At 35.5% G+C, this 22,905-nt stretch overlaps 1 protein-coding gene across 30 annotated transcripts in view; it reads right to left on the bottom strand.

Moving 5' to 3' along the window:
* Positions 1-762: 762 nt before the first annotated feature.
* Positions 763-22,905, bottom strand: part of CAMK2D (calcium/calmodulin dependent protein kinase II delta) — a 310,275-nt gene continuing 288,132 nt past the window's right edge. For 15 of the 30 annotated variants that reach the window (XM_032292477.1, XM_032292479.1, XM_032292485.1 and 12 more), the window contains 5 exons: positions 13,498-13,573; positions 8,449-8,543; positions 5,650-5,878; positions 4,031-4,126; positions 763-2,855 (listed from right to left, as the gene is read on the bottom strand). In XM_032292477.1, coding sequence (XP_032148368.1) covers positions 4,060-4,126; positions 5,650-5,878; positions 8,449-8,543; positions 13,498-13,573 — 467 coding nt within the window. In that variant the 3' untranslated portion in view covers positions 763-2,855; positions 4,031-4,059. Of the gene's footprint in view, positions 2,856-4,030; positions 4,127-5,645; positions 5,879-8,448; positions 8,544-13,497; positions 13,574-22,905 lie in introns of those variants that run through there. The other 15 variants (XM_032292486.1, XM_032292494.1, XM_032292500.1 and 12 more) reach the window with 5 other exon arrangements.

The following is a 22,905-nucleotide window of genomic DNA, read 5'->3' as shown; positions in this document are numbered from 1 at the left end:
AACAACTATTTACCAATGATATCTCCATACCTGGCACTGGTTTGGGTTTAGGAATGCATTGATGAATACACAATTCTTGCCAATAGAGACATTATACTGCAGTAGAGGAGACACAAATAGAAATATAGTTTTAAAACAATGTGGTTGGCTGGAGAGGTAAATACAATCTACTACGCAAGTATTGAGAGAGAAGCCCAGAAGAGGGCCTAGGAAGGTTTGCTGCAGAGCAGGATGCTCTACACTGAATCTTAGGAAAGAGTAAGAAGCAGGGAAAATAAGTAGGGGAAGACTAATTTATTCTAGGTAAGGAACATAAACAACATGAACAGCATAAACAGGCAAGTGAGAAAGTGTGATGCTTTTAGCAAATCAAAAGAAGCTGAGCATCCATGCACACTCAAGTTCAAGCTGAGGAGTAGCAGGAGCTGGAGTGCTTGCCTATACACCAGGGATGGTAACACCAAAGTGTTACAAGGTCAAGTTTGTGTTAAAAAAAAAAGCAGCCACGGGAAGGCTGTATTGGAGGGTACAGTGTAGACAAGGTTTTAGGAGTCTTAGTTGTTAACTACCTTGTTCTCAGCAACATTTTCCCAGAAGACACCATTGTTTTGCTCACAGAGAACAATTAACTCGCCATTCTCACCAAGTGCAAATTGTTATGTACTAAATGAGACCAGAGTAGGACACATTGCCCTTGACAGTGGCCAGCACCATGCATGCATAAATACAGTACCTCTTCTGAAGAAATAAAGATGGACGCACTGTCAGCAGAAATCACAAATTTATTAACTCTTAAATATACCAATCAGTCATTTACCATTATGGCAAGAAATATATACAGTGTCCCATGGTAAACTGCAGTGTTTCAAAATGATAGAAGATAATAAATGTGTAATTCAATTGTGGCGGAGAGAACAAATCACAATTTCCTCACATCTCAGTGCGGAAGACAAACTTGATCTACAGTAATACTTCAACACCACATGCTAAGTTAAAAGTGTAAAAAAAAAAAAACCACTCTACACCTATTTTTTTCCTTTAAATACATGTATGCCACGTATAGCTGCTTCACAAAAAGGTAAAAGTAATTAAAAAGGGAAAAATGAGGCCATTATTTTTTCACAGATCTCATTGGCAGGTTAACATGGCTCAATATATTTACTGTATATATTTATTTTAAATATATATTGTTTTAAATTGTGTAATAATTATCAGAAAAGCTTCAACCCATCTACCCATACATCACTAGCGATAATATCTAAGATGCTTAGTAAGCAACACAGAAAGGTGAGATGAGTGAAAAAAGAAAGGGTTGTTTTTGTTGTTTTGTTTTTCTTTTGCTTCTGCTTTAAAAATAGGCATCTGAGGACTGTGAATTACTATCGTTAAAATAACGGTGATGGAGATTCCATGCACTGTAAAGCATTTCCGGGAAGAGAAAAAAAATCACAGGAATTGAATCAACAAAGGAAAAATGAGAAGCATAAAGAAAACCCTTTTTGCTTTAAACTGGAAAATCCTAACTCCTTGAAGGAAGATAATGATACTCTGACTCAAGAGAGAAGCTAAAAAAGCACAAATCACAAAGAACAAGTTCAAAACACTTATGAGAATGGCAAACATTTGTAAGCCTCTCTAACTCTAGAAAACTAACTAGTGATGATGCAGAAGTGACCCTCTCATTCCTCAAGATGGAGGTGAGTGTGTTTACATAAAACCCCCTGTGCTATCAACTTGGCATCCTCCCGGCAACTGTCCCAATCAGTAAGACACTGCAGTCACAGGAGGAACTTTATTTTATCTTAAGTTTAAACAATTCTAATACCTCCAACATATTTAGGATACCTAAGTCCAAACAAGAGCTTAAGCAGAATTATAAACCTTTAAAATCTTGACAACATTTTTTGTGGGTCCTGAAGATGATCAAAAGTGCTAGTTTAGCTACCTTCAAAAGACCTTTATTTCCCTTTTACCTTCATTATGCAAATTTCCCTTTCATTCTTTTCTCACACACTACTAGCCTGCCTCCTCAAAAAAAGGAAAAGGAAAAAAAGTAAGAAAAGAATGGAACAAAAGAAAAATAAAAAAGGAAACAAATAAAAGGAACAAAGAAACAGGATAAAGAAAAAAGACCGCAGATTTAAGAAAAAAAAGTTCAATTTAGCAAATTCACCAAAACAATGTGAATATATCCTAAAGTGATTAAACTCAGAAATGATGTGCATTTTTCCAGTTTACACAGTTTGACCAAAAACAGCATGGCTTTATGTGGTAGCAAACCAACTGCTTCTACTTTCATAAGTGATTTTGCCCACATATCAACCCACTTTAATTGTTAAACAGCAAAACTTTCAATGAAAAATCATTCATTTTAACCAGGATCACACCAGAAAACTGAAGGTGTGTGTATATATATATTACCATTTTTTAAAAACAAAAACAAAAACAAGCCAAAACAGATTAACAGCAAAGAGTTCTAAAAAATTTACATTTCTCTTACAAACTGTCATTCAGAGAACAATAGTTCTTAAGTCTGTTAAATCTTGGCATTAACAGAGAAACTTGATGAAGAGTTGTAGTTGGAATATCGTGAATTTTTTTTTTTTGTCTAATCTCCCCCTATTGTTTTGCCAACAGTCATTTAAGTTTGCATGGAACATCCCCGTAGTTGAAGTGTAAACAATGTATAGGAAGGAATATATGATAAGATGATGCATCACATATGCATTACATGTAGGACCTTCACAACTTCATGCATTCAGAAACATGCATGAAGAGGAGGAGAGGACGGCCCAGGGTCACCATCCAGGTGCCTTGAGAACAGAGAATGCAGAAGTGGCACTGTTGATATTTAGCTGAAAGGAGAAAGGGGGAGGAAGAAATAAATTATATTGTTTTACAAAATACCAAATTGTTTTGTCATAGATTTGACTAGGCCACAGTTTTATAACTTGGCTAATGAATAGATTGAAAACACTATGTATAAGAGATGTTTGTTTGTGATCATTACAAGAAAAACACAATGTTACACAAAGACAATATTAAAATAGAAAATCAGTATTAATTTTTTTTTTCACACAAAGCTAAGCTAAAAATAAAGAGACAGGGACACAGGCTTCAATCACATTATTATTAAATCTACGTATACATATTAAGCATTCCTGTTTACTCGACAAATTAGTAAACAAATATAATCCTTTTGTTGAAATAGACTCCTCCTTAGCTTTTGTTATTAGTATTAGATTCCTTGGGAAATTGAACTTAGAAGTCAATTTGACAAGGAATATAGTCTCAAAAGTAGAGAGAACATGATTACTCTCTTTAATTGGAGCTCTCCTTTGTTGAAAGCATCAGAGCATTATTTGCTAAAAGCTCTGAAGAGGTTTAGCTCTTTGAATGAGGCAAATATTCAAAACAGCACCATATATATCTGAATACTTGTAACCCAAATCTAAGAAACAAATAGTTAAAAACAACAACAAAAACGTGAAGTTAATTACAGTCAACTTTCAATTATCCTCTGGAATTATCCACTTTGTGAGTTCTAAATTTCAGCTTGACTTCCTCGTGTGGCCTGTCCTCATGGTCAAATACCATTATACTCAGACACAGCAAACTGGCTTACACATTTGCCACAGCCAGCTGCTTGTAGGAACTGCAACCTTCTGAAAGAATGGTTAATACACCAAAGGATCCTAAAGCTTAGTATAAATTAAGTCTGGATAATTGAGAGTTATCTGAATTGACCCAGATATAATTTACTTTTGATGTGAAAACTTCAGGATTCTAATGTGACACAATCCACATGTTGGAAAAAATCCTTTTCAGTGTTTATTAGGATTATGCTACCAAATGGGGCTGAAGGTTAGAATCAAGAGCTCATGCAAAATTGCTATGAATTGTCAAAGATCTTGTATGTCTTTCATTGAATATTATGCAAGAGAAAATATCTTCAAAGGGAAGAAAAACAGCCATGCAGCTTTTCATTCAGCTCCAATCACAAAGTATCACGGAGCAGGATGCTACTTACAAGACCCATATGTGAATGGTTTTCAGGCCTTAGATGTTTTGCCACAAAGAGGTGCCTCCTGAGAAGTTTTCTTTCCCATTTGGAATACAGGGTGGCCTATTAAGAGAAGCCCCATTTAAGCCACCTGGCATAAAATGAAGTCATCTTGAATAGGCTCTATCCCATAAACACTTCAGGGAATCGCAAAAAAACCTAACCCCCTGGTACTGTATGAATGTGATCCTCCCTTCTATATTAATTGACAATCAATTTGTGCTGTACCCCTTTGGGGTAGAAAAAAACGCATAAAAACAGTTGTCTTCATTATATTCATATTCCTTTTGTGTTTTTCTCTTACTTACATAGCTATTGTTTTTGGAATAAATTCCAGCCTATCGCTTGGTTTGTTTTTTGTCCCTGTTGACTCACTTTTTACAAATCCAACAGTGATATATAACTATTAACGCTACACAGAAGGTCTCTGAAAACCACTGTGGTATGTTATCAAACTAAGAAATTGTGATGGATTCTATGGAGTGGGTTGAATGCCTGTTTGTATGAACCCCCATTCCACATCCCAAATATTAACAGGTGATCCTGGTGAGAGAATGTGGAAAGAGATCAACAGTGGACCAAACTTCTACACTGAGTTTAAACTCTTCTTGTTTTCATCTCACTCCACTTTACCAATAAACCTATTTTGAATTATTCCTCTTTAGTTGTAACCAGACTTCCTTACCAATAATGTTCTATCATATTAAACTAAATCCTGATAGTGTACTTTTATTTCTGATGCTCGTTTAGCTTGGACTATTCTCCTTTGTTTTTTCTATATTTCTATGTCTCTAAATCCTACTCATCATTTAAAACTTTGCCCAAAATTCTATCTATACACAAAGTGTACTTCCAAACTGTTATGAACAGTTTGCTACACTGTTTGTTAATTTTACTGTATTCTGAAGTTGATTATAAATTTTATTATATCAATTTTCTTCTTTGGAATCAATGATTAGCTAAATGAGAATACATGTTTTTTGAAAGCAATATCTTTTACTTTGTGTTGAATCTGGCACAGGTGAAGCACCTTGGAGATTCACAATAAATATGTACCTAATCACTGACTGGAAAAGCGAACAAGATATCTGAGGTAGAATGGTGAGGTGAGAAAGACATTGCAATACCTAACAACTGCCTTTTAAATGCTGACTCTAAATTTTTCCTAATATCTGTAATTGAGCCCCAGGGGATCATCTATGAAATGAAACTCCTGATAATATATTGGCCATTTTAGAAAGTCCTTTCTATGATTTCCTCTGATATCTCCTTCCTCTGTCCATTGAGTAAATGAAGTCACAAATATATTGCCTTATGATATGAATCCCCTGGATTTAACCCTGTGAGATTTTGATAAGGTAGTCTCTAGTCCTATCTAAACCTATCATATACTGCTCTATAGAAAGGTTCAACCCACAAATGGCTGATCTGATTGATCTTTCCAGAGATTCTTAAACTTTTCCCGTGAAGGCATTTATTTCCATCAATGTAACCAACCACTAGCATTAAATAACATATGCCATGCTATCAACATAGTAGAAGGAGCTGACCATGGCTGTATTAACAAAGAAGCTGGAAATATTTACTTGATGGGTACTGTTGGTGACCCCGAGCGATGAAAATGAACATTCTGCCACTTTCCATCCCGGCGGTGCCACACACGAGTCTCTTCTGACTGCATTGTCTTTGGCATTCCACTGCCATCCATGTACTGTGTGAGCCTAATATATGCTATGCAGGCGGCATCATCCCCTACCAGATGTACGTGAGGGTTTAGAATAATAGTGTGGATTGGTTTATTGCTTTTGGACAAAGCTGAAAGAGAAAAACATGAAAAGCAAAATTTAGTTCCTATGTAAAGGAAACTAAAACCAGTCATAACTTCAGGTAGGACCAATAAACGAAATGCCATTTATTCACTCACAAATTAGGTAATTAATCTACTATTTGCACTAATCGGGTGCTAGGCACTATACAAAACAACAAGAGATCAAAAGTGGACACAGTCTTTATTTTATCTGATTTCCTTTACAGGCAATTTACATGCTCCTCTGGAAATTCTGTTTGGGTGAAAAAGCTGTAGAGATATATTAATTTATAATGGAAAGTAGTTAGAAACATAAATCACAATATGAATAGAAGTGAAGAAGGCCTGGCCCAGGTGTGCCAAGCAGTTCTTGCCTTTCCCAGAAATGAACTGCTGGGACAGTTGACCAGGGATTTTGTAGTGGTGTTTGTTTTTGTTAGCCAGCAAAGTATGTGGGACAAGGGAAATACATCAAGTTTCAGGTATGGACATCACTGTCTCCAAAATAAGGCTGGTGGTAGCCTTTGAAAAAGCCTATGAACTTGTTTCTCATCTCATCCTCTGACTCCTCCACATACTAAGAGTTCATTCCATAATAGTCCACTTGTGATCATTTGATAAACATTCAAATTGTGTTGGCATATAGCCTGATTCTGATCTTCTAGCTCTTTCCTTTGACTCAGTAGCCGTCACTAATCTCCAGCCTCTCGTGTTTTGACAGTAGCTACTAATTCTAACGATTCAATCACCAAGAGATATGAGGGTGATTTAGTGCACATTACTTATTGATGCTGTTCCTTTCTTAGATCACTAGAAAAGGTTGAATTGTTTTTAGTTGTTATCCAAACATGCTTTCCATTCTCAGAAAATACCTATTCAAATTATATGAAATATTATTAGAGTCACCTAAATACCCCATTATGGAGAATATATATTTATGGAACATGATGTATGTATGTGTATATTTGTGTCAAGCTGAAAAAGGTTAAAATATTAATGGGTTAATTCTTTCATTAGGGATCAGATGGTGTCAATAGAGAGTCTGCAGGAGGAAACATGAGATGCTACCAGAGCGCTGGAATACAGGGAATGTGACATTTACTGAAACTTTGTTAAGATAATTTATCAAGTAGTTATTTTTGTTTGTTTGTAAATGCCTAATGCATATAAGAAAAAGTAACTCATTTAACACATCTTAACTTGAAAATCCATGCGACAGCAGACATTCTTATCAAAGCTTATAATTACTGAAAGAGATGTGATTATCCTTGCCATTACTATAATACATCTCATCTTTAATTCAAAAAGATCTCTGCAAAAGGAATGAATTCACTTTATGCAATATGCAACACAGTATAATGTCTAATGTCATTAGGTATAAGGAAAAAGAGAAGGATAAAGGGAATTCCTGGTTTACACTTTTCTTGATGACCTGACCAAGGATTTATGCAGGATGAACTCCATTTGTCACCTTCTTTGGAAATGTCTCTTTCTTCTGAAAGTACAAGTAGTCTTAAAATTTGAATTGAAAAATTTATCTCACTATTCATCTTCATTTTCATTTTACTTTGAAAATAAGAATCACATATGCTTGAAAGCGCTCTTCTATGTTGACTATTTTGGCGTGCTGTGGTTTTAAAAAATTTTTTCCTCCAGTTTTTTCTTTTCCTTATTTTTATAATTTGAGGCAGGGTCTCATTCTGTCACCCAGGCTGGACTACAGTAGCATGATCATAGCTCATTGAAGCCTCAACTTCCTGGGCTCAAAGTGATCCTCCCATCTCAGCTTCCCAAGTAGTAGGACTAAAGGTGTTTGTCATCATGCCTGGCTTCTGTGTAGAGATGGAGTCTCCTTATGTTGCTCATACTGGTCTTGGATTTCTGGACTCAAGCTATCCTTCCACCTCAGCCTCCTAAAGTATTGGGATTACAGGCATGAATCACTGTGCCTAATTTTTTTATATATAGTTTTATGAAAAGTTGAAATAACATTTTTTTGGTAACGGATTTATAGCTTATATTATTAACTGAGACTTGCATGAAGTGTATTCAATCAATATTCCTTATTTATTTATTTTTTTTGAGACAAAGTTTCACTATTGTCACCTCAGTCTCATGATCTTGGCTCGTTGCAACTTCCGCCTCACAGGTTCAAGTGATTCTCATGCATCGGCCTCCCAAGTAGCCGAGATTACAGGTGTGCATCACCATGCCTGGCTAAATTTTGTATTTTTAGTAGATATGGGGTTTCACCACATTCATGAGGCTGGTCTCGAACTCCTGGCCTCAACTGATTCACCTGCCTTGGGCTCCCAAAGTGCTGGCATTTCAGGCATGAGCCACTGTGCCTGGCAAGCATTAATTTTTATACAAAGGTATTTTTCAAAACACACAAAAACTGTAAGCCAAATCTGATATATTTTCTTTTTCAATTTTGAATACAAAAAAATTGTATGGTTTTAAATGCTGGATGAAGGTAAAAATTCTCATTGTAGAATAGAGCCAGAGAATCTGCAGATTTGGGAAAAACTCAGAGCAGTTGAAAAAGGGCCTGTTATTAAATTAGGAATAAATGTACCATTTTCAAAGTAGAATCGGTGAAAATCCATCCCTTCCACTAAATTACCCAAAGCTTCAGGTTCAAAAGCGGTAAGGCCTGGGTCACAGATTTTTCTGTAAAAGAAAAATAATGAAAACAACTGATTAATAGGTGCTTTAATGTGTTTTGTTGTTTCATGTGTAAACATTTTTATTCATCAGTCACTGAAGGAAACAGCCTCTAAAAACACTTAAATACAAAGTTTTATGACAAACCTTAGCAAGGTGTGTTGAGGGGCAGACTCTAAAGAGGCATTTTGCAGAGAACTCTGATAGGAACAAACTAATTTAACCAGTTCAAGCAGATGATAACATACAATATTTTAGGAGGCCCCTTTTTGTAATTTCTACTTTTTTTTTTTTATTTTTAAGGTGAATTTTCCAGTTTTTTACACTTGATTGAGGTTTATTATTTTTTAAAAATGCTCTCCAGGTCCTATAGTCCAAGTTTAAGACACTCTCCAAATCCTATAAACTTATCTTTCGTTCTGAAATTACATACTTCTGGAATAATATATTTTTTTTTTTTTGAGACAGGGTCTTCCTCTGTTGCCTAGGCTGGGGTGTAGTGGTGCAATCATGGCTCACTGTAGCCTAAATCTTCCATTCCCAAACAATCCTCCTGCCTCAGCCTCCCCAGTAGTTGGGACTATTAGTGTGCAATACCCCACTAGGTTAATTTATTTTTATTTTTAGTAGATATTGGGTTTCCTTATGTTGTCCAGGCTGGTCTCGAACTCCTAGGCACAAGTGATTCTCCCACCTTGACCTCCCAAAGTGTGATATTACAGGGGTGGGCCACCGTGCTTAGCTCTGGAATAATTTTTTGATGGACCACATCTTCTACATTCATGTCAAACATGTATATTACAATTGGCTTGAAATAAAGTATCACATCCTACACTTCCTGGCAATGTCCATAAGACTTATGTAGCCTGTGTTCAAGTTTATTTTACTTTTAAAATGAAATCAATAGGAGGTTCAAATGCACATATTGGTTTTCTTTCTTAATCCTAAAACTATGATTCACTAAAAGGGTACACAATTTTAAATATTCAGGAAAAGCTAATGAGCTTTCTTTGGAGAAATTTATTTAATCCATAAAGAATTGTTGAACACCTAATATGTGGCAGATATTCCTCAAAACAAGAAATTACAATATAATAATCAATACTAGAATAGATAGAAATGCAAAGCACTCAAAAAACAGATTACTAATGGTGAACAGGAAAGGTTTAAGAGAGGAAGAAAGTGTGAGCTGGGCTTTGAAGAATGAGTAAGAGTTTTCCAGGTGTGTGGGAGGTGGTGGACAGTGGGAGGGCAGCAAGTGCAATGGTCTGCTGCTGTGAAAATGCAAGTACATTTGGAAAATGATGGCTGGTTGTTTGATATGGAAAGCAGGGTCACTGTGATATGTGTGTAAGGCCCCTGGAAATGTAGAGAGGAAAATATTTCCTTTGGGCCTATGGTGATTAGGTTAGGCTTCTCAGAGATGGTGACAAGATCTGGATTTGAAGAATGAGTGGGAGTTCACAAGGTAGATCAAATGGACGACAGATCAAAGGATTTTGGACTGTTTATTAATTTGCGCCACATGGTAATACAGTGGATGGGGACAAATAATTTCATAGAGAAATTCCCCATTTGGTGGGCAAAATTTCTCAAACATTCAATAGAAATACACATTTCTAAAGTCTAACTTACTGTAATTCCTCAAAGTGCAGTACAGTTTATAGAAGGTGGAACTGGTGTTATTTAAAGAATACTTTTACAAAGTAGGAATCACAGTGGATATCTTTTGTACCTTAAAGACGGAGGGGGCAAGGATTACAACCTTCACTTCAGACTGCCTGCTGGGCAGGTATTCTTAAGCTTAAAATCAAATACATATAGTCTCTTTCTAAGAAGCAAAATGGGAAGAACAGTGTTCCTATGGTAACAAGAATTTATTCTGCCAGAGGCTATTACTTCCTCTATAAATATGGTTTTTAGTTGTCATTATCAGTGAACCAAAATTTCTTACTAGCTTACATTGGTACTAACATAATTTGGGAATAACTGTGCTGTGATGGACCTTTTTACCCAGCCATGAAAAGAGTCAATATATTTGAAAATCTGTCTATCTGTCTATCTATTTATGTATCTATCTACCTATCAATTATCTATCTATCTATCTGTCTATCTATCTATCTATCTATCATCTATCCACCCTATAAAAGGCTTTGGATTAATGAAAGATTCACAAAGCTGCCATGTGACATGTGGGTGTGTGTGATCTGAACACGTGTTCTAAGGACCAGCTGACAGGGCTACACCAGTACATTCTACCATACCAAAAGCTCTTAAATGGAAGCCCTGTTGGATTAGCTCTAGCTGGAAAGTACAAAATCAGGCCAGATTATAGGTCTCCATAGGCAAAGATATTAGTCAACTGATGTGATCCCAAGGTTTAGTGTTATTTAAAACACCCTGTTTAACACTGTCTGAGAGAATAGAAAATACATACTTTTGCCTGGCTATAATTGTTCCCTATACAAAAATAGTATCTGTTTATATAAAATTTAGAAAGAATAGAAAAGAAGCAGGAAAAACTTAGAAAAAAAATTCACATAATTTAACCTCTCAGAGGTAACTTCTTTTTCTCTTTTTAACAACAACAAATACAAACTTTTTATCCTTCCACAAAAAAGATTTTTTTAAAAGAGAATATTTTTATTCTTTGGAGAATCATATGTATCTAACAAGGGTATAACATCAACAAAGATTTTTAAAAGGCAGGTTCTATGGCACAGCTATAAACCATTGCTTAATAGGAAATCATTGTCTCTGAAAACAGACTGTTCTTGTTAACTCAATTTTTAAAAATTATTTCTTTTATTCCAAGTATGCCTTATTAGGTCATGATAAAGAAGTGATACACTCAAATACATGCATATGGATCTGTTTATACACATATGCACGCACATTTAATTTATAAGAAGCTCCTGATTTAGTTTCATTCTTACATTTAACTAATCTCTTCCATATTTTATATTTCGTATTTATTTATAACTAAAGATAAAAGTAATACTTGCTTATGTAAAACTTAGGAAGAATAAAAGAGCAGGAAAAAAATTCACACATAATTTTACCTCTCAGAGGCAACTTCTTTTTTTTTCTTTTTAAAATCTAATTTGGCATATTTCATTCCACTTTTAATATTTTTCACTTCTGTAGCTGGAATAAGTATGTACATACTCTTTTATGTCCTGCTTAATATTCAGTAAAAATATCATATTTTTCCAGATCACTAGAAACTCAACATAACCACTGTACCAAGATGACTTAATGATAACCATACTGTTGGGCACATACACTGTTTCTAATTTTTCACTACTATGAATTTTGCTTCAATATATATCTTCATTCACAAATTTTTGTCCATGTTTTACATAAAAAAATTTATACTCATGTTAAATTCTTATAAGTAGAATTAGAGTAGTACAGTAAAATGAGCCTTTATAAAAGCTTTCAGGTATATAACAGATTATATAACAAAATATATTAATAATTCCTCCATCTCTGTTGCCACCACTATCTTGAAAGTTAGCACCCATTTATGTTTCATCCATGGTGTAGGAAAGTCATCACTGTCCTGCAGTATCTGTACCTTGCTGGCTGTCAGCAGAGTTTGTATCTCTGCTGATTTGACAGGCAGAAGAGGCTCTGACATTCAAGTTTGCATATACTTAATTAGTAAACATAAACATGCCTTTATTAGTTAACTTGTCATTTATATTTCCTCCTCTGATAATAGATCATGTTCTTTACCTATTTTTCTACTTTTCAATCATATTCACACAATATAAAAAATTAACTTTTGATACATGTTTTGCAAATGTTTTTCTAAGTTTGTTTGTCTCTTACTTTTATTCTTGGATTTTTAATTAAAGTATACGTGTTTTACCTATTTAGGTATAGTCGTATTATGTTCTCACTTACGATTATTTCTTCAGCTTTTGGATCTGTCTAGCCAGAGATCAGATTCAATCTCTGTTTTGCATTTAAGCCTTTCACTGGAGTTGAACTCATTCGTTGTATGGTATAAGAAGGCCCTATTTAAATTGAATGCTTTATTTTTACTGCAGCAAAGTAATTTCTTTCATAGTTCCTATGATCCAGGAGTTTATAAACTTTAAATAAGCATTAGAATTCATTCTTCAAGTAATGTTTTTCTTAAGATACAAACATATAAAAAAGATGCAGATAAAGTTGAGCTGTACTGGTTGAAGAGAGAAGGCTGCCTCACATCACCTTCTCCGCCCCCGAACTTCTGTAGAACTGCAAGGGGAGACATTTCGAAAGCTGAAATGCACATTTTATGTCCTTTCCTACTTTTTTGTGTTTTCGTTCACATGAATTGCTCTGCCTAGAATGCCCTTTTCTCATCTGAACTTGTGTGTGTGTGATGTGTGATGCAGGAGTGGTTATATATCTGCATATTTACAAAGAAATCTCCAATTGTTGCATCAGAAGTCAAGTCTTCTCTCTGTGAAATCTTTTTTTCTTTCTTTCCTTTTTTTTGAGACATGGTCTTACTCTGTCATCCCAGCTAGAGTGCAGTGAGGTGATAATGTCTCACTGCAGCCTCAACCTCCTGGGCTTAAGTGATCCTCCTGCTTTGGCTTCCCAAGTATGTAGGACTAGAGGTGTGGACCACTATGCCTGACTAATTTTTAAATATTTTGTAGAAATGGGTCTTGTTTTGTCACCCAGGTTGGTCTTGAACTCTTGGGCTCAAGCAATTCTCCCACCTCAGCCTCCCAAAGTTCTGGGATTACAGGTGTGAGCCACTGTGCCTGGCTTCCGAAATTTTAAATACATTTTTATCTCCTAGGGGCACTTAGTCATTTGTACTATGAAATAAAACTATCGTTGACATATCAAACCTTGAATTAAAAATATGTGAATTCATATATGTAGAAGAATGCATTCATATGAAGAATACATTTTCATATGCATGAGAGCAAGGTAAACATCTGCTACTCACGTGTAGGCTTCAAAGTCCCCATTGTTGATAGCTTCGATCAGTTGTTCAGTGACTTTGATAATCTCTTGCTTTCGTGCTAAAGGCAAAAATATAGCTGGGTGAATAAAAGACAATATAAAAGACAAAAGTCTTATAAAATATTCCCTTTTATTTTAATTTTTTGAGATAGGGTCTTACTCTGTTGCCCAGGCTGGAGTGCAAGTGTAGTCACAACTCCCTGCAGCCTTGGCTTCCTGGGCTCAAGTGATCCTCCCACCTCTGCCTCCCAAAGTGCTGGGATTACAGGTATGAATCACTGTGCCCAGCCAGAATCTGAATTTAACATGACTCTCAGGTAACCCCTGTGTATATTTATGTTTGAAAAGTACTGCTATTTTCCATTTGTTTGAAAACAACAGTCACCTGAAGGATCAAGGCTATCTTTTTAAACATTAGATTTTACTACCTTAAACAACTTGCTTGGATTAGTAAACATATTTTGATTCATAGTTAACAAATGTTATTAAAAACAATAATCTTAATAAGTATAATTCTAAGCATATATGTCTATCTTCAGAGTGAAGATGATATCTTGCATTGAGATGTTGAACTTTATATAACTATTTGCATTTTCTCACTATTCTGCTCAACTAACCCTACGAGAGGATGCCAACACTGTGATTGGCCTTCGTATTTAGACTAATGGCCTCTAGTAAACTGTACAAATTGAAGAAGTGACATATGAATCAATACTGTAGATGTAGGCAGATAATCAGATGAAAGCCTCCAGGTACAGCTGTCAACCCAACACCAATCATGATTTGTTTCTATTCCTAGCCCAAAATTGGTAAAATTATTAATAGTTGGTTTGGCTCAAAACAAATTCAAATCAGTGAATTTGTTTCTACTGACATCTGCCTCAAGTGTTCTTTCTCTTTTTTGAATGCCTGCAGCATCTGTATCACTTACTTGGCAATTATGTATATGCTATCTCTTGATACCTTCTTCAGTTTAAAACACATTATTATTTGTTTTAAACTGTTATTAAACTTTTGGAATTGTGTAATGTGTCTTCCTTGTTAACTTAAAAGCTCCCTGATGGCAAAGCACATTTTATTTTCTTGTATAGTCTAAAAAGCTTTGTTCAATGTCTTTTATGGAATAGATGCTCAATGTTTGTGAATTTAACCGAGTCTAATAATAACCTTTTGTCAATGTCAGAACACTGTTCTCTTACTTATAAAATTACTGCATGAAATATTTTAGAAATCAAATTTTATTGGATTTTGTTTTTACGAATATTGTGATATTCCCTTAAAATCACTGAAGATAGACTGGAAATCACAAAGTGTTACTTCCCATCTTATCTTACTGAGGTAGTGAGACTGCTACTGATCATGGAAAAAGCTGACCTCTGGTTTTTGTTCTTTATTGAATAAAGGCACTAGTTTCTATTTTTTAATGAATCTGATCTACATTAAGCAGATTTTAACCATATGCTTAAATGCTTGCTTTCACTTTGAAACTTCAGGTTACCTAGGTGATGACATTATTTAAAAATAAATTTTCTATAAACCGAATTTTACTTCATAGAGACTATATGAGACTATATCATAACAAATACAAGTAATAAACTATCTTATAAAATGTCATTAAGTTAGTCCATAAAATGGTTGCTAACAATGTCAAGGTCTATAATATTAAAAAAACACCATATTGGTTAGAATTTGTATTCAATTATATAGTTACTTTTCATTTATATAAGGTAATATAGCTCCTACAGAAGTCTAAAACATTTCTTGCTGTTGCTCATTTGATTGATGACTGTCAATAATATATTCAACAGCAAAACATACTGACAGAAGTGGTACCACAGCACAATTCTGTAATAATGATGCTGCCAGTGACACATTTTAGCTGAATTCAGTTAGGCAATAGGTGATTCATCCATCTGTGGCCTCAACGGTATGAACATTTGGCAAAAGCTAATGACAGCTGAACCGATGCTGGAATATAAAGGACAACGGTGCGGAGGATTTCAGAAAATGAGATCGTAAAATTGTGGCCACCTTCTCACATGAAATCCTCATTTCAAACTAACAGATTTTTTTTTTTTTTTTTTTGGTCTGATATGTAGCAGACAGGAAAAACTACAGTTTAGAAACATGGACAAGTTTTAAAAACTAACAAAAAAGAAGAAAGAGATGAACACAAGATCAATGTCCTTTGTGGGGCTTCATTAGGGTAAGCCTCAGTTTATAGAGTGTGAAAAGTTTAGGATCACTTCCTGAAGTTTCTGAAAGTCTCTGCACTGCCTCATAAGCACAATAGGGAATTAGAACCATTGGATGTACACGCATTCGCTCTTCAATATTTTGCATGCCACAACTGGCTTAAGGTTTGTCTTGCATAAACAAAGAAATACAAATCGCCTTCTCTCTTACTTCTCATGCTTAGAAACGATGGTGCTTTTACCGGCAGGACAACAAATGGGAATTAGCCAGGATGCTTCTGTGCTGTATCATCATAAAAACAACGTGACTCTTCTGGCTTAGGAGGGGCCTGGAACTCAGGAATCTGTAGAGTGCTTATTTCCCTGGGGCAAAGGAGCTTCAGTGAGTCAGAGGCGGCACATGACAGCTGACTCTTTAAAGGAAAGCAGAAGGCTGGAAATGAATCATTTGTATATAGTAGTCAGCTTGTGGTTGGAACTGTTGTCACAAGCCCAGCATCTGACCTAGAGGCAGAGTGAGGGTTTGGTGCTAGCTAGCTCCACTCCCAATCAGTGGTGAGATTAATGAACAGTTACTGTGCCAGGGGTTTGGACAGACAAGTTGTGTGGGAAGGGGCTCCACTCTCATCTCGCCTTCCCTCTTCCTGAATGCTGAGTAATAATCACTCCAAAAGTCAAAGTGGGGAGAGCTTGTGAAGAGGTTTATATTATACCATGATAAATGGAGAATGTACCAGTAAGGTGTTCCCTGAATACCAGAAGCTTTTTCCACTCCACAGCTAGCCACTTAATCACAGGAAACTGTTTACCTACTAAATTTATTTCTAGAATTGAAGTGCTCAAGCCTATACTCACAGGACACAAAGTACTTTCTGAGGATTTCTAGATTCTTAGGAAAAGGAAAAAGAAAATCAAGCGGGAGAGATGTTCCAGGTTCTGAGTAGAATTACTTTCCATGAAATTATGCAAAAAGAATTGAAAACATTTTCACTTTCAAATTCATATATTTTTGGCTGGTGTTCTAGAGGCATGGAAGAGTAAGATAAGGGTGTGAATGATCCCATAGTGTTTGAAAACAAAGTAAACCCCAGAACTGAGAGTAATTACATAACAGAACAACTTACAGATTTATATTTCCTCAAACTTCATTAGATTTGGTTACTACAACAATACTCAGATATGATGTCATTATTTCTTGGTTTAACAGATAAACAAAGGGATTATGGGCATTTCCCAAAGGACTGGAATTTGCTGATCACTCTTTTTCACCCTCTTGTCTTAGAATACTCTCCTTTTACTTAACTCTTGCGTTTCTACATGTTCCCATTCTCATTTGCTGCTATCCTTCTCTACCTGCATATTAAATGACTCAACTCCTTCTAAAGACTCAGTTTGAGGCCCTCTCCTTATCTCATGCTGCAACCCTAATGTCCTGTGCACACTAGTCTTTTAAATTGTCATCTATATTCCAATGACTCCCAAATGGTTAACCTCCTTCCTAGACTTTTCCTTCCCATCTATGTGTCAAGGCCCATTTTTGAGCCTCCATTTGGGTATTTCAAATGTAACTCAAACCCAACATATCCTGAACTGAAGAGCTTCCACCAGTACAAGCCTGCTTGCCCTTCCATGGAGCCCCATTCTGGTGAATAGCAACATCATATATCAGTTGCATAAGCCAGAAAGAAACCTGAGGATCATATTTGACTCCCTAAACCCAACACCTTAATCCAATCCATTGAGTTCTGTTGAATTTGCCTTCCTCTTCTTTTTCACTTCTTTTCCTTTTCACCCCCACTCTGGGTATAAGCACCCATCATTTCTTGTCCAGGCTCTGTAACAGCCCTCCTACTGGGTGTTTCTGCAACCAATTTTGCTCTTCATTATTCTGTTCTCTACAATGCAACCACCTCTCTCTCTCTTTTTAATGCCCATCTCTTCAGATAACCTTGTATTTGAACTCTTCTAAAACCTTCTCTCTGCTCTCAGGATAGGTATCTGAAGAGAGACAAAAAAATCCTTGCATAATCTGGACTCTACCCAACTCATCAGACTCATTCAAATGCTCTTTCACTTTACCCTCTCCATTCCACCCTTGCTCTCTTGTTTTACCAATTCAAAATGGACATGCTGACTCCTATTACCAGCCCTTCATAGGTCCTGTCTTCTCTTCTTAAGAAAACTGCCCCCCATTTTGCTCCTACTTCTTTTATCAGATCTCAACTATTATTTCTTCAAAAATGCCTTCCCTGACCCTCATGTTAGTTAGGTCCCTGAGATGTTATGAATTCATACATAGCTGATACCTACTTTTTAAAAATACTTAGTACACATATTTACATACTTATTTGCATGTAACTGATTAATCCGTTTTCTCTATTATTCCTAAAAGGGACAGGTACTGCACTATTGCAACTCCAGCAGATAAACATAGAACATGGCATATGGAAATGTTTAGTAAGCATTTGAATGAATGGTAGGTCCAGAACAAACTCAATTGGTTTCTGATTCCCAATCCAATGACCTTTTTTAAATATATGATGCTACATTATTTGGTGATAACCTGAGAGCCTTTAAGAAATATAAAATTGACAAACGGAAATAATTTAAGTATAAAGTAGCATGTCTTATTGTTTATTGACAATGAAAGAAAAATACTTTTCAACTTGTCTAAAACTGATCTTTGAACTCATTTCTCTTCCTGACTTACTCATTTTTGCTATTGAAACCACAATTTTGCCAGTCTCCCAGCTCAAAACCTTGGGTTTCTTGTGGACTCAATTCTTTCCTCTGTTTCCATATCCAATCTTCCATGGACCATTATTTTTCTTTAGCACTAATAATGATGTTTCCCAGGGTTCATCCTTAGCCTCTTAATTATTTCATTTGCTTACCCATGGCAATCTCATTCTCTCCTCTGGCTCTGACCACATGCTGAAGACTGACAACTCTCTATCTCTGAGACTTTAAATCTTTCTAGATTCCATGCTCATATTTCTAACTGCATTCTAAACATCTACAGTTGTCCCGGAATTTCAGACCCAGGGTACCCAAAATGAACCTCAGCTAGTTTTCTCACAAACTCTGTTGCTTCTCTGGAATTTCTCATCTTGGATAGTGGCATCATAATCTACTCAGTTGCCCAAACTGGAAGCCTTGCTATTTTCTTTCCTTTTTATTCCTCACAGATCATCAGCCATTCCACATTCTTCCAACTCTTTCTCAAAGCCATTTCTTCTCTAGACTCACTGCCACTGCTCTGATTCAGGCCCTTGGAAGTTCCTGACCCTTCCTGCTCCCAGGTCTCCCACACCGGCCTCTCTCACTCCTCACTGTTGCAGAATCATCACTCTATAAAACAGAGCTGGCATTGCCACCCACCCCTTTAAGGTTTTCAGTGCCCCTCCTCTCACGGTCTAGAAGTTGAAGTACAAAGTTCTCTGTTTTAAAGATCTTCTTACTTCTTACTTTTCCAGCTTTATTTCCTGACACTTTTTGTCCTCCAGGGATTTTATATATTCGCCAGCCACACCAAAGGGCTCACTTTTCCTCAACTAATCCTGGCTCTTTAAAACTCCATAGTTTCCCCTCATTTTTCCTTCTGCCAGAAGCTCTCCTTCTTCTGCCTGAATATCTCTTTCAATACCTTGCTCAAGTGTCACTTTCTCTGTATTGCCATTCCTGAGTGCCTGAGATCCAGCTATTTCATATTACTTTGATCTTCCTGCATCATCACAGGATGTTCATATATCCAGCTAGAACCTGACTACTTTATACCCTGAACACCTAGTACTGAGTTGATGTCTCTAAATGCATGCACGTATGAATAAATGAATATCAGTATATGGTTAGACAACATATAGAAAATACTGCGTATTTTAAAGCACGAGATAAATGCCAAGTATGCAGACAATGATCATGTATGGTAGCAGTCTGTATGTGGCGGTGCTGAAAAGGCATCTTGGATACTTCAGAGTCTGCATCAGGACCACAGTATATGAGGCTACAGTATTTCAGATGCTGGAATAGCAGCAGATTTAATCTTAAAAGTCTAGTAAGAAAAATTAGATATTTCTAGTCAATGTTTACGTTTAATATTTCTTTTCAAGAGGGTTGAGTGCAAAGAAATCCTAGTATTTAAGCTTGAGCTTTTCAGTTGTTTAGATTTTGGATTAATCAGTTTATTGAAGTGAAACTACTTGATGATAAGCCCTATTGAGAGGTCTGGCTCAATACAATGAAACTTAGACCACAAAATAAACTGAATTTATACCTGCAAATGTATCTTCACTGGGATGTTTGCAGAATGTCATATTTTGAAATCTTTTAGTGAATTGTGCCTAAAAAACACATATCCAATGATCAGAAGTGGTACAATTAAAAGTGTTGTTTAGCTTTTTTGGGGTATATCATCTTAACAATTCTATTTATTTGCTTTCTCAATATGTCTAGTTCTATTTAATTTAAACTCTTCTTTCTGTGTTTCTCACAGGTTACTGGGTAGTTGGCTGCCAGAGACTTGAAGGACAAGGAGGTTAAGTGACTTGCTCAAGTCATCCAGCAAATTTAGAGGCTGTGCCAGGGTTAGAGCGTTATTTGGCTAAGGTTCCCCTCTGCTGTTTAATTCATGGATCTATGTTCCTTTCCAGCCCACAGTGCTTACATCAATATTTTGAAATCATAAACTTAAATGAACCACCTAAACGTCTTTGAACTTACTCTGGCAAGGTGATTGACTACTTAATTACTGGACTAAGGGTGTAATTAATTATCACATCAGTTTCACACAGCAGGGTGCCCCATGGTTTTACTGTCTTTTTCCATGCTGCCATTAACAAAATTAACCCTTGGGAATAGTAACTATTTTAGGCAAATATACAAATTACACTCTTGGTAGTTTTACAGAAAAAGGTGCCTATCAACTCAGCTATGTTTGGCATTCCCTGTGCAATTAGCAGCTTGTTTCTCAATGACTTTATTTTTACTTCACTAGACTGATGCAGTAGTTAATGTCGAGGAGAGTGATTTCCATAATTTTGGCTTTGAAAATCAAACCTATTACAGATTCTAAAGTTGACTGATTTAATATCTACAATATTTTATTCAAATATAAGACCTGGAAATTACTAAATTTCTATTCAAAAATGTTTTTATCCAAAAGTCACCTGTTGAATAACATCAACTTTTCAGCCCTTTAATTACAACAGGCTTTCACGATTGAAAAATAATCTTTTCACAATTAAAAAATTTATTAATAAATAAATAAATAATTTAAACCACCTTTGAACTTTGCTATACAATATAGAGTAGTACAAAATGATAGTTAATTGGGGAAGAAGTAGTATCAGTCTTAGTCCTGTTAAACTGCTATGACCTAATAATAAATAATTAACAAATATTTACGAGCAGAAAGATCTAACATTGGGATGATTTAGAATAAGTGCAAATAGGTCTATTTTTTTTTAAGTTTGCAAGGATATCACTGGGTTGCAGCAAAATATGATCATGTTATTCCTAAAATTACCTTTGATCTGAAAAGGAAATAAAATATTTACTATTAAAAAAATAAGTGAGGTGTAAAGTATTTATCAAGACTGTCATTAAAAAATGACTTAAATAAATGTTTTAGAATCCAGAGAAACTATCTATGGTTACATGGAACATTTGCTTATGTGAAAGAATTCACCCTAGCCACATTAAAGTAATTGGGTAACTATTCTGCCACCCCCAGCTGACTTGCAGAAGCTAGAAATAGCACAGCATTGTGAATACCATTGAGTATTTCAAGTATTAAGATGTTCCATGAATCAGATAGGTGTGGTACCATTTCCAGTTAAGAGTTGATGACATGGAAGAAAAAGAATTTAAAAAACTGGTCAAAGACTCACATTATCTGCTTGGATTTAAGATTATTCAAGTTTACACGTTTGCATGATCAGAGAGCTCCTAAGCATTCTCTAGGGGCATCTCTTCTCTCCACTGTGTAACCAAGGTGATGGCCATAGTTATTTTCTTCAAAGAAAAATATTCAGAGTTGGAAAAGAGACAATGAGGCCAATTAGACTTAAAGTTTAAAAATATTTGGAAAGTTATTTTTTCCTTTTTTTTTTGGTTGTGAAAGCAATCCAGTTGCCCCTAGGTACTGTAATGATTTCAACTAACTCTGCTAATCAATTTTATATTAGTCAAAACGAAGCATGCATCTTTCAGGTCAAGAGTTATCAAAGTGTTAATGTTCTGTCCACCCTTCAGTATTGTAAAAAATAGCCAGAAGTATAAAAAATAAGAATGGTTAAAATGTTAAAATCCTGTACAGCCATGATAGTAGGTTTTAATTTGTTTCAATGATTTCAATTGCTATTGTTTAGCTTACAATTTAGTTTCTTTTCAATAACTGATTTCATCCTTTTATGAAAAGTATATTATTTAAATTTTGTAAGTAATAGAATTTAGTTGATTCCTAGGTAAGTTTATTTATAACCACATTTTCCTGAGTAATTCAACTGACAAATTTGTGAGTGTTTTCTTGGATCAAGAAGGCAGAAAGAGCTGAAGAGCATGTCCTCTCTGCCAAATAAGCATCATATCCCTTTGCTGGTTTTGAAAAAAAAATCAAACAAAATTCCATAATATCAACTGAACTGTGACGTCCTTGAATTTGTTTTTTGAGAAAGAACTAGGCTGACTATATTAAGAATACTCAAAAATGTTATTCTGCATCCATAATTATTTAACTCCATGCGATCTTTTTAAAGGTATTTTCTCCCCATCTCCATGCTAGTGCAGGCTGCCAGTCATATTTCAGTGTTTCTCACACCACTGTTGCCTCAATGGGGTAGAAGCTAAGCAGTTTTACTAACAGTCTAGGGATATTTCAACTATAAGAATGTTATTTCACTTCTTTGTGTTAAATACTTCTTATCTTATTTTGACTCAGGAAGTCTCTTCTGGAAGAGACTTTTAAGATAACAAAGCAGATCTTTTACTATTCAAGAATATGCAGCAGCATCTCCTGTCATTGTACTTCCATGTTTTCTAGCTTATTCTTATCTTCAGTAGCTGCAAAAATATTAGCTTGTGCTTTCATCACAAGGTCCATCATTATCCAGTCCATAGCTTCCTCAATCAATAAAAGATAATCCGACTTTGCAGATTATCTTCAGTGAAGTGGGAAGAAGAAAGTCCAATTTACAAAA

Source organism: Sapajus apella, unplaced genomic scaffold (assembly GCF_009761245.1).
Source record: "Sapajus apella isolate SASKATOON/1434 unplaced genomic scaffold, GSC_monkey_1.0 scaffold27, whole genome shotgun sequence".
Taxonomy (NCBI): domain Eukaryota; kingdom Metazoa; phylum Chordata; class Mammalia; order Primates; family Cebidae; genus Sapajus; species Sapajus apella.
Note: the sequence above shows the minus strand (reverse complement) of the source record. Positions and strands in the feature narration are given on the sequence as shown.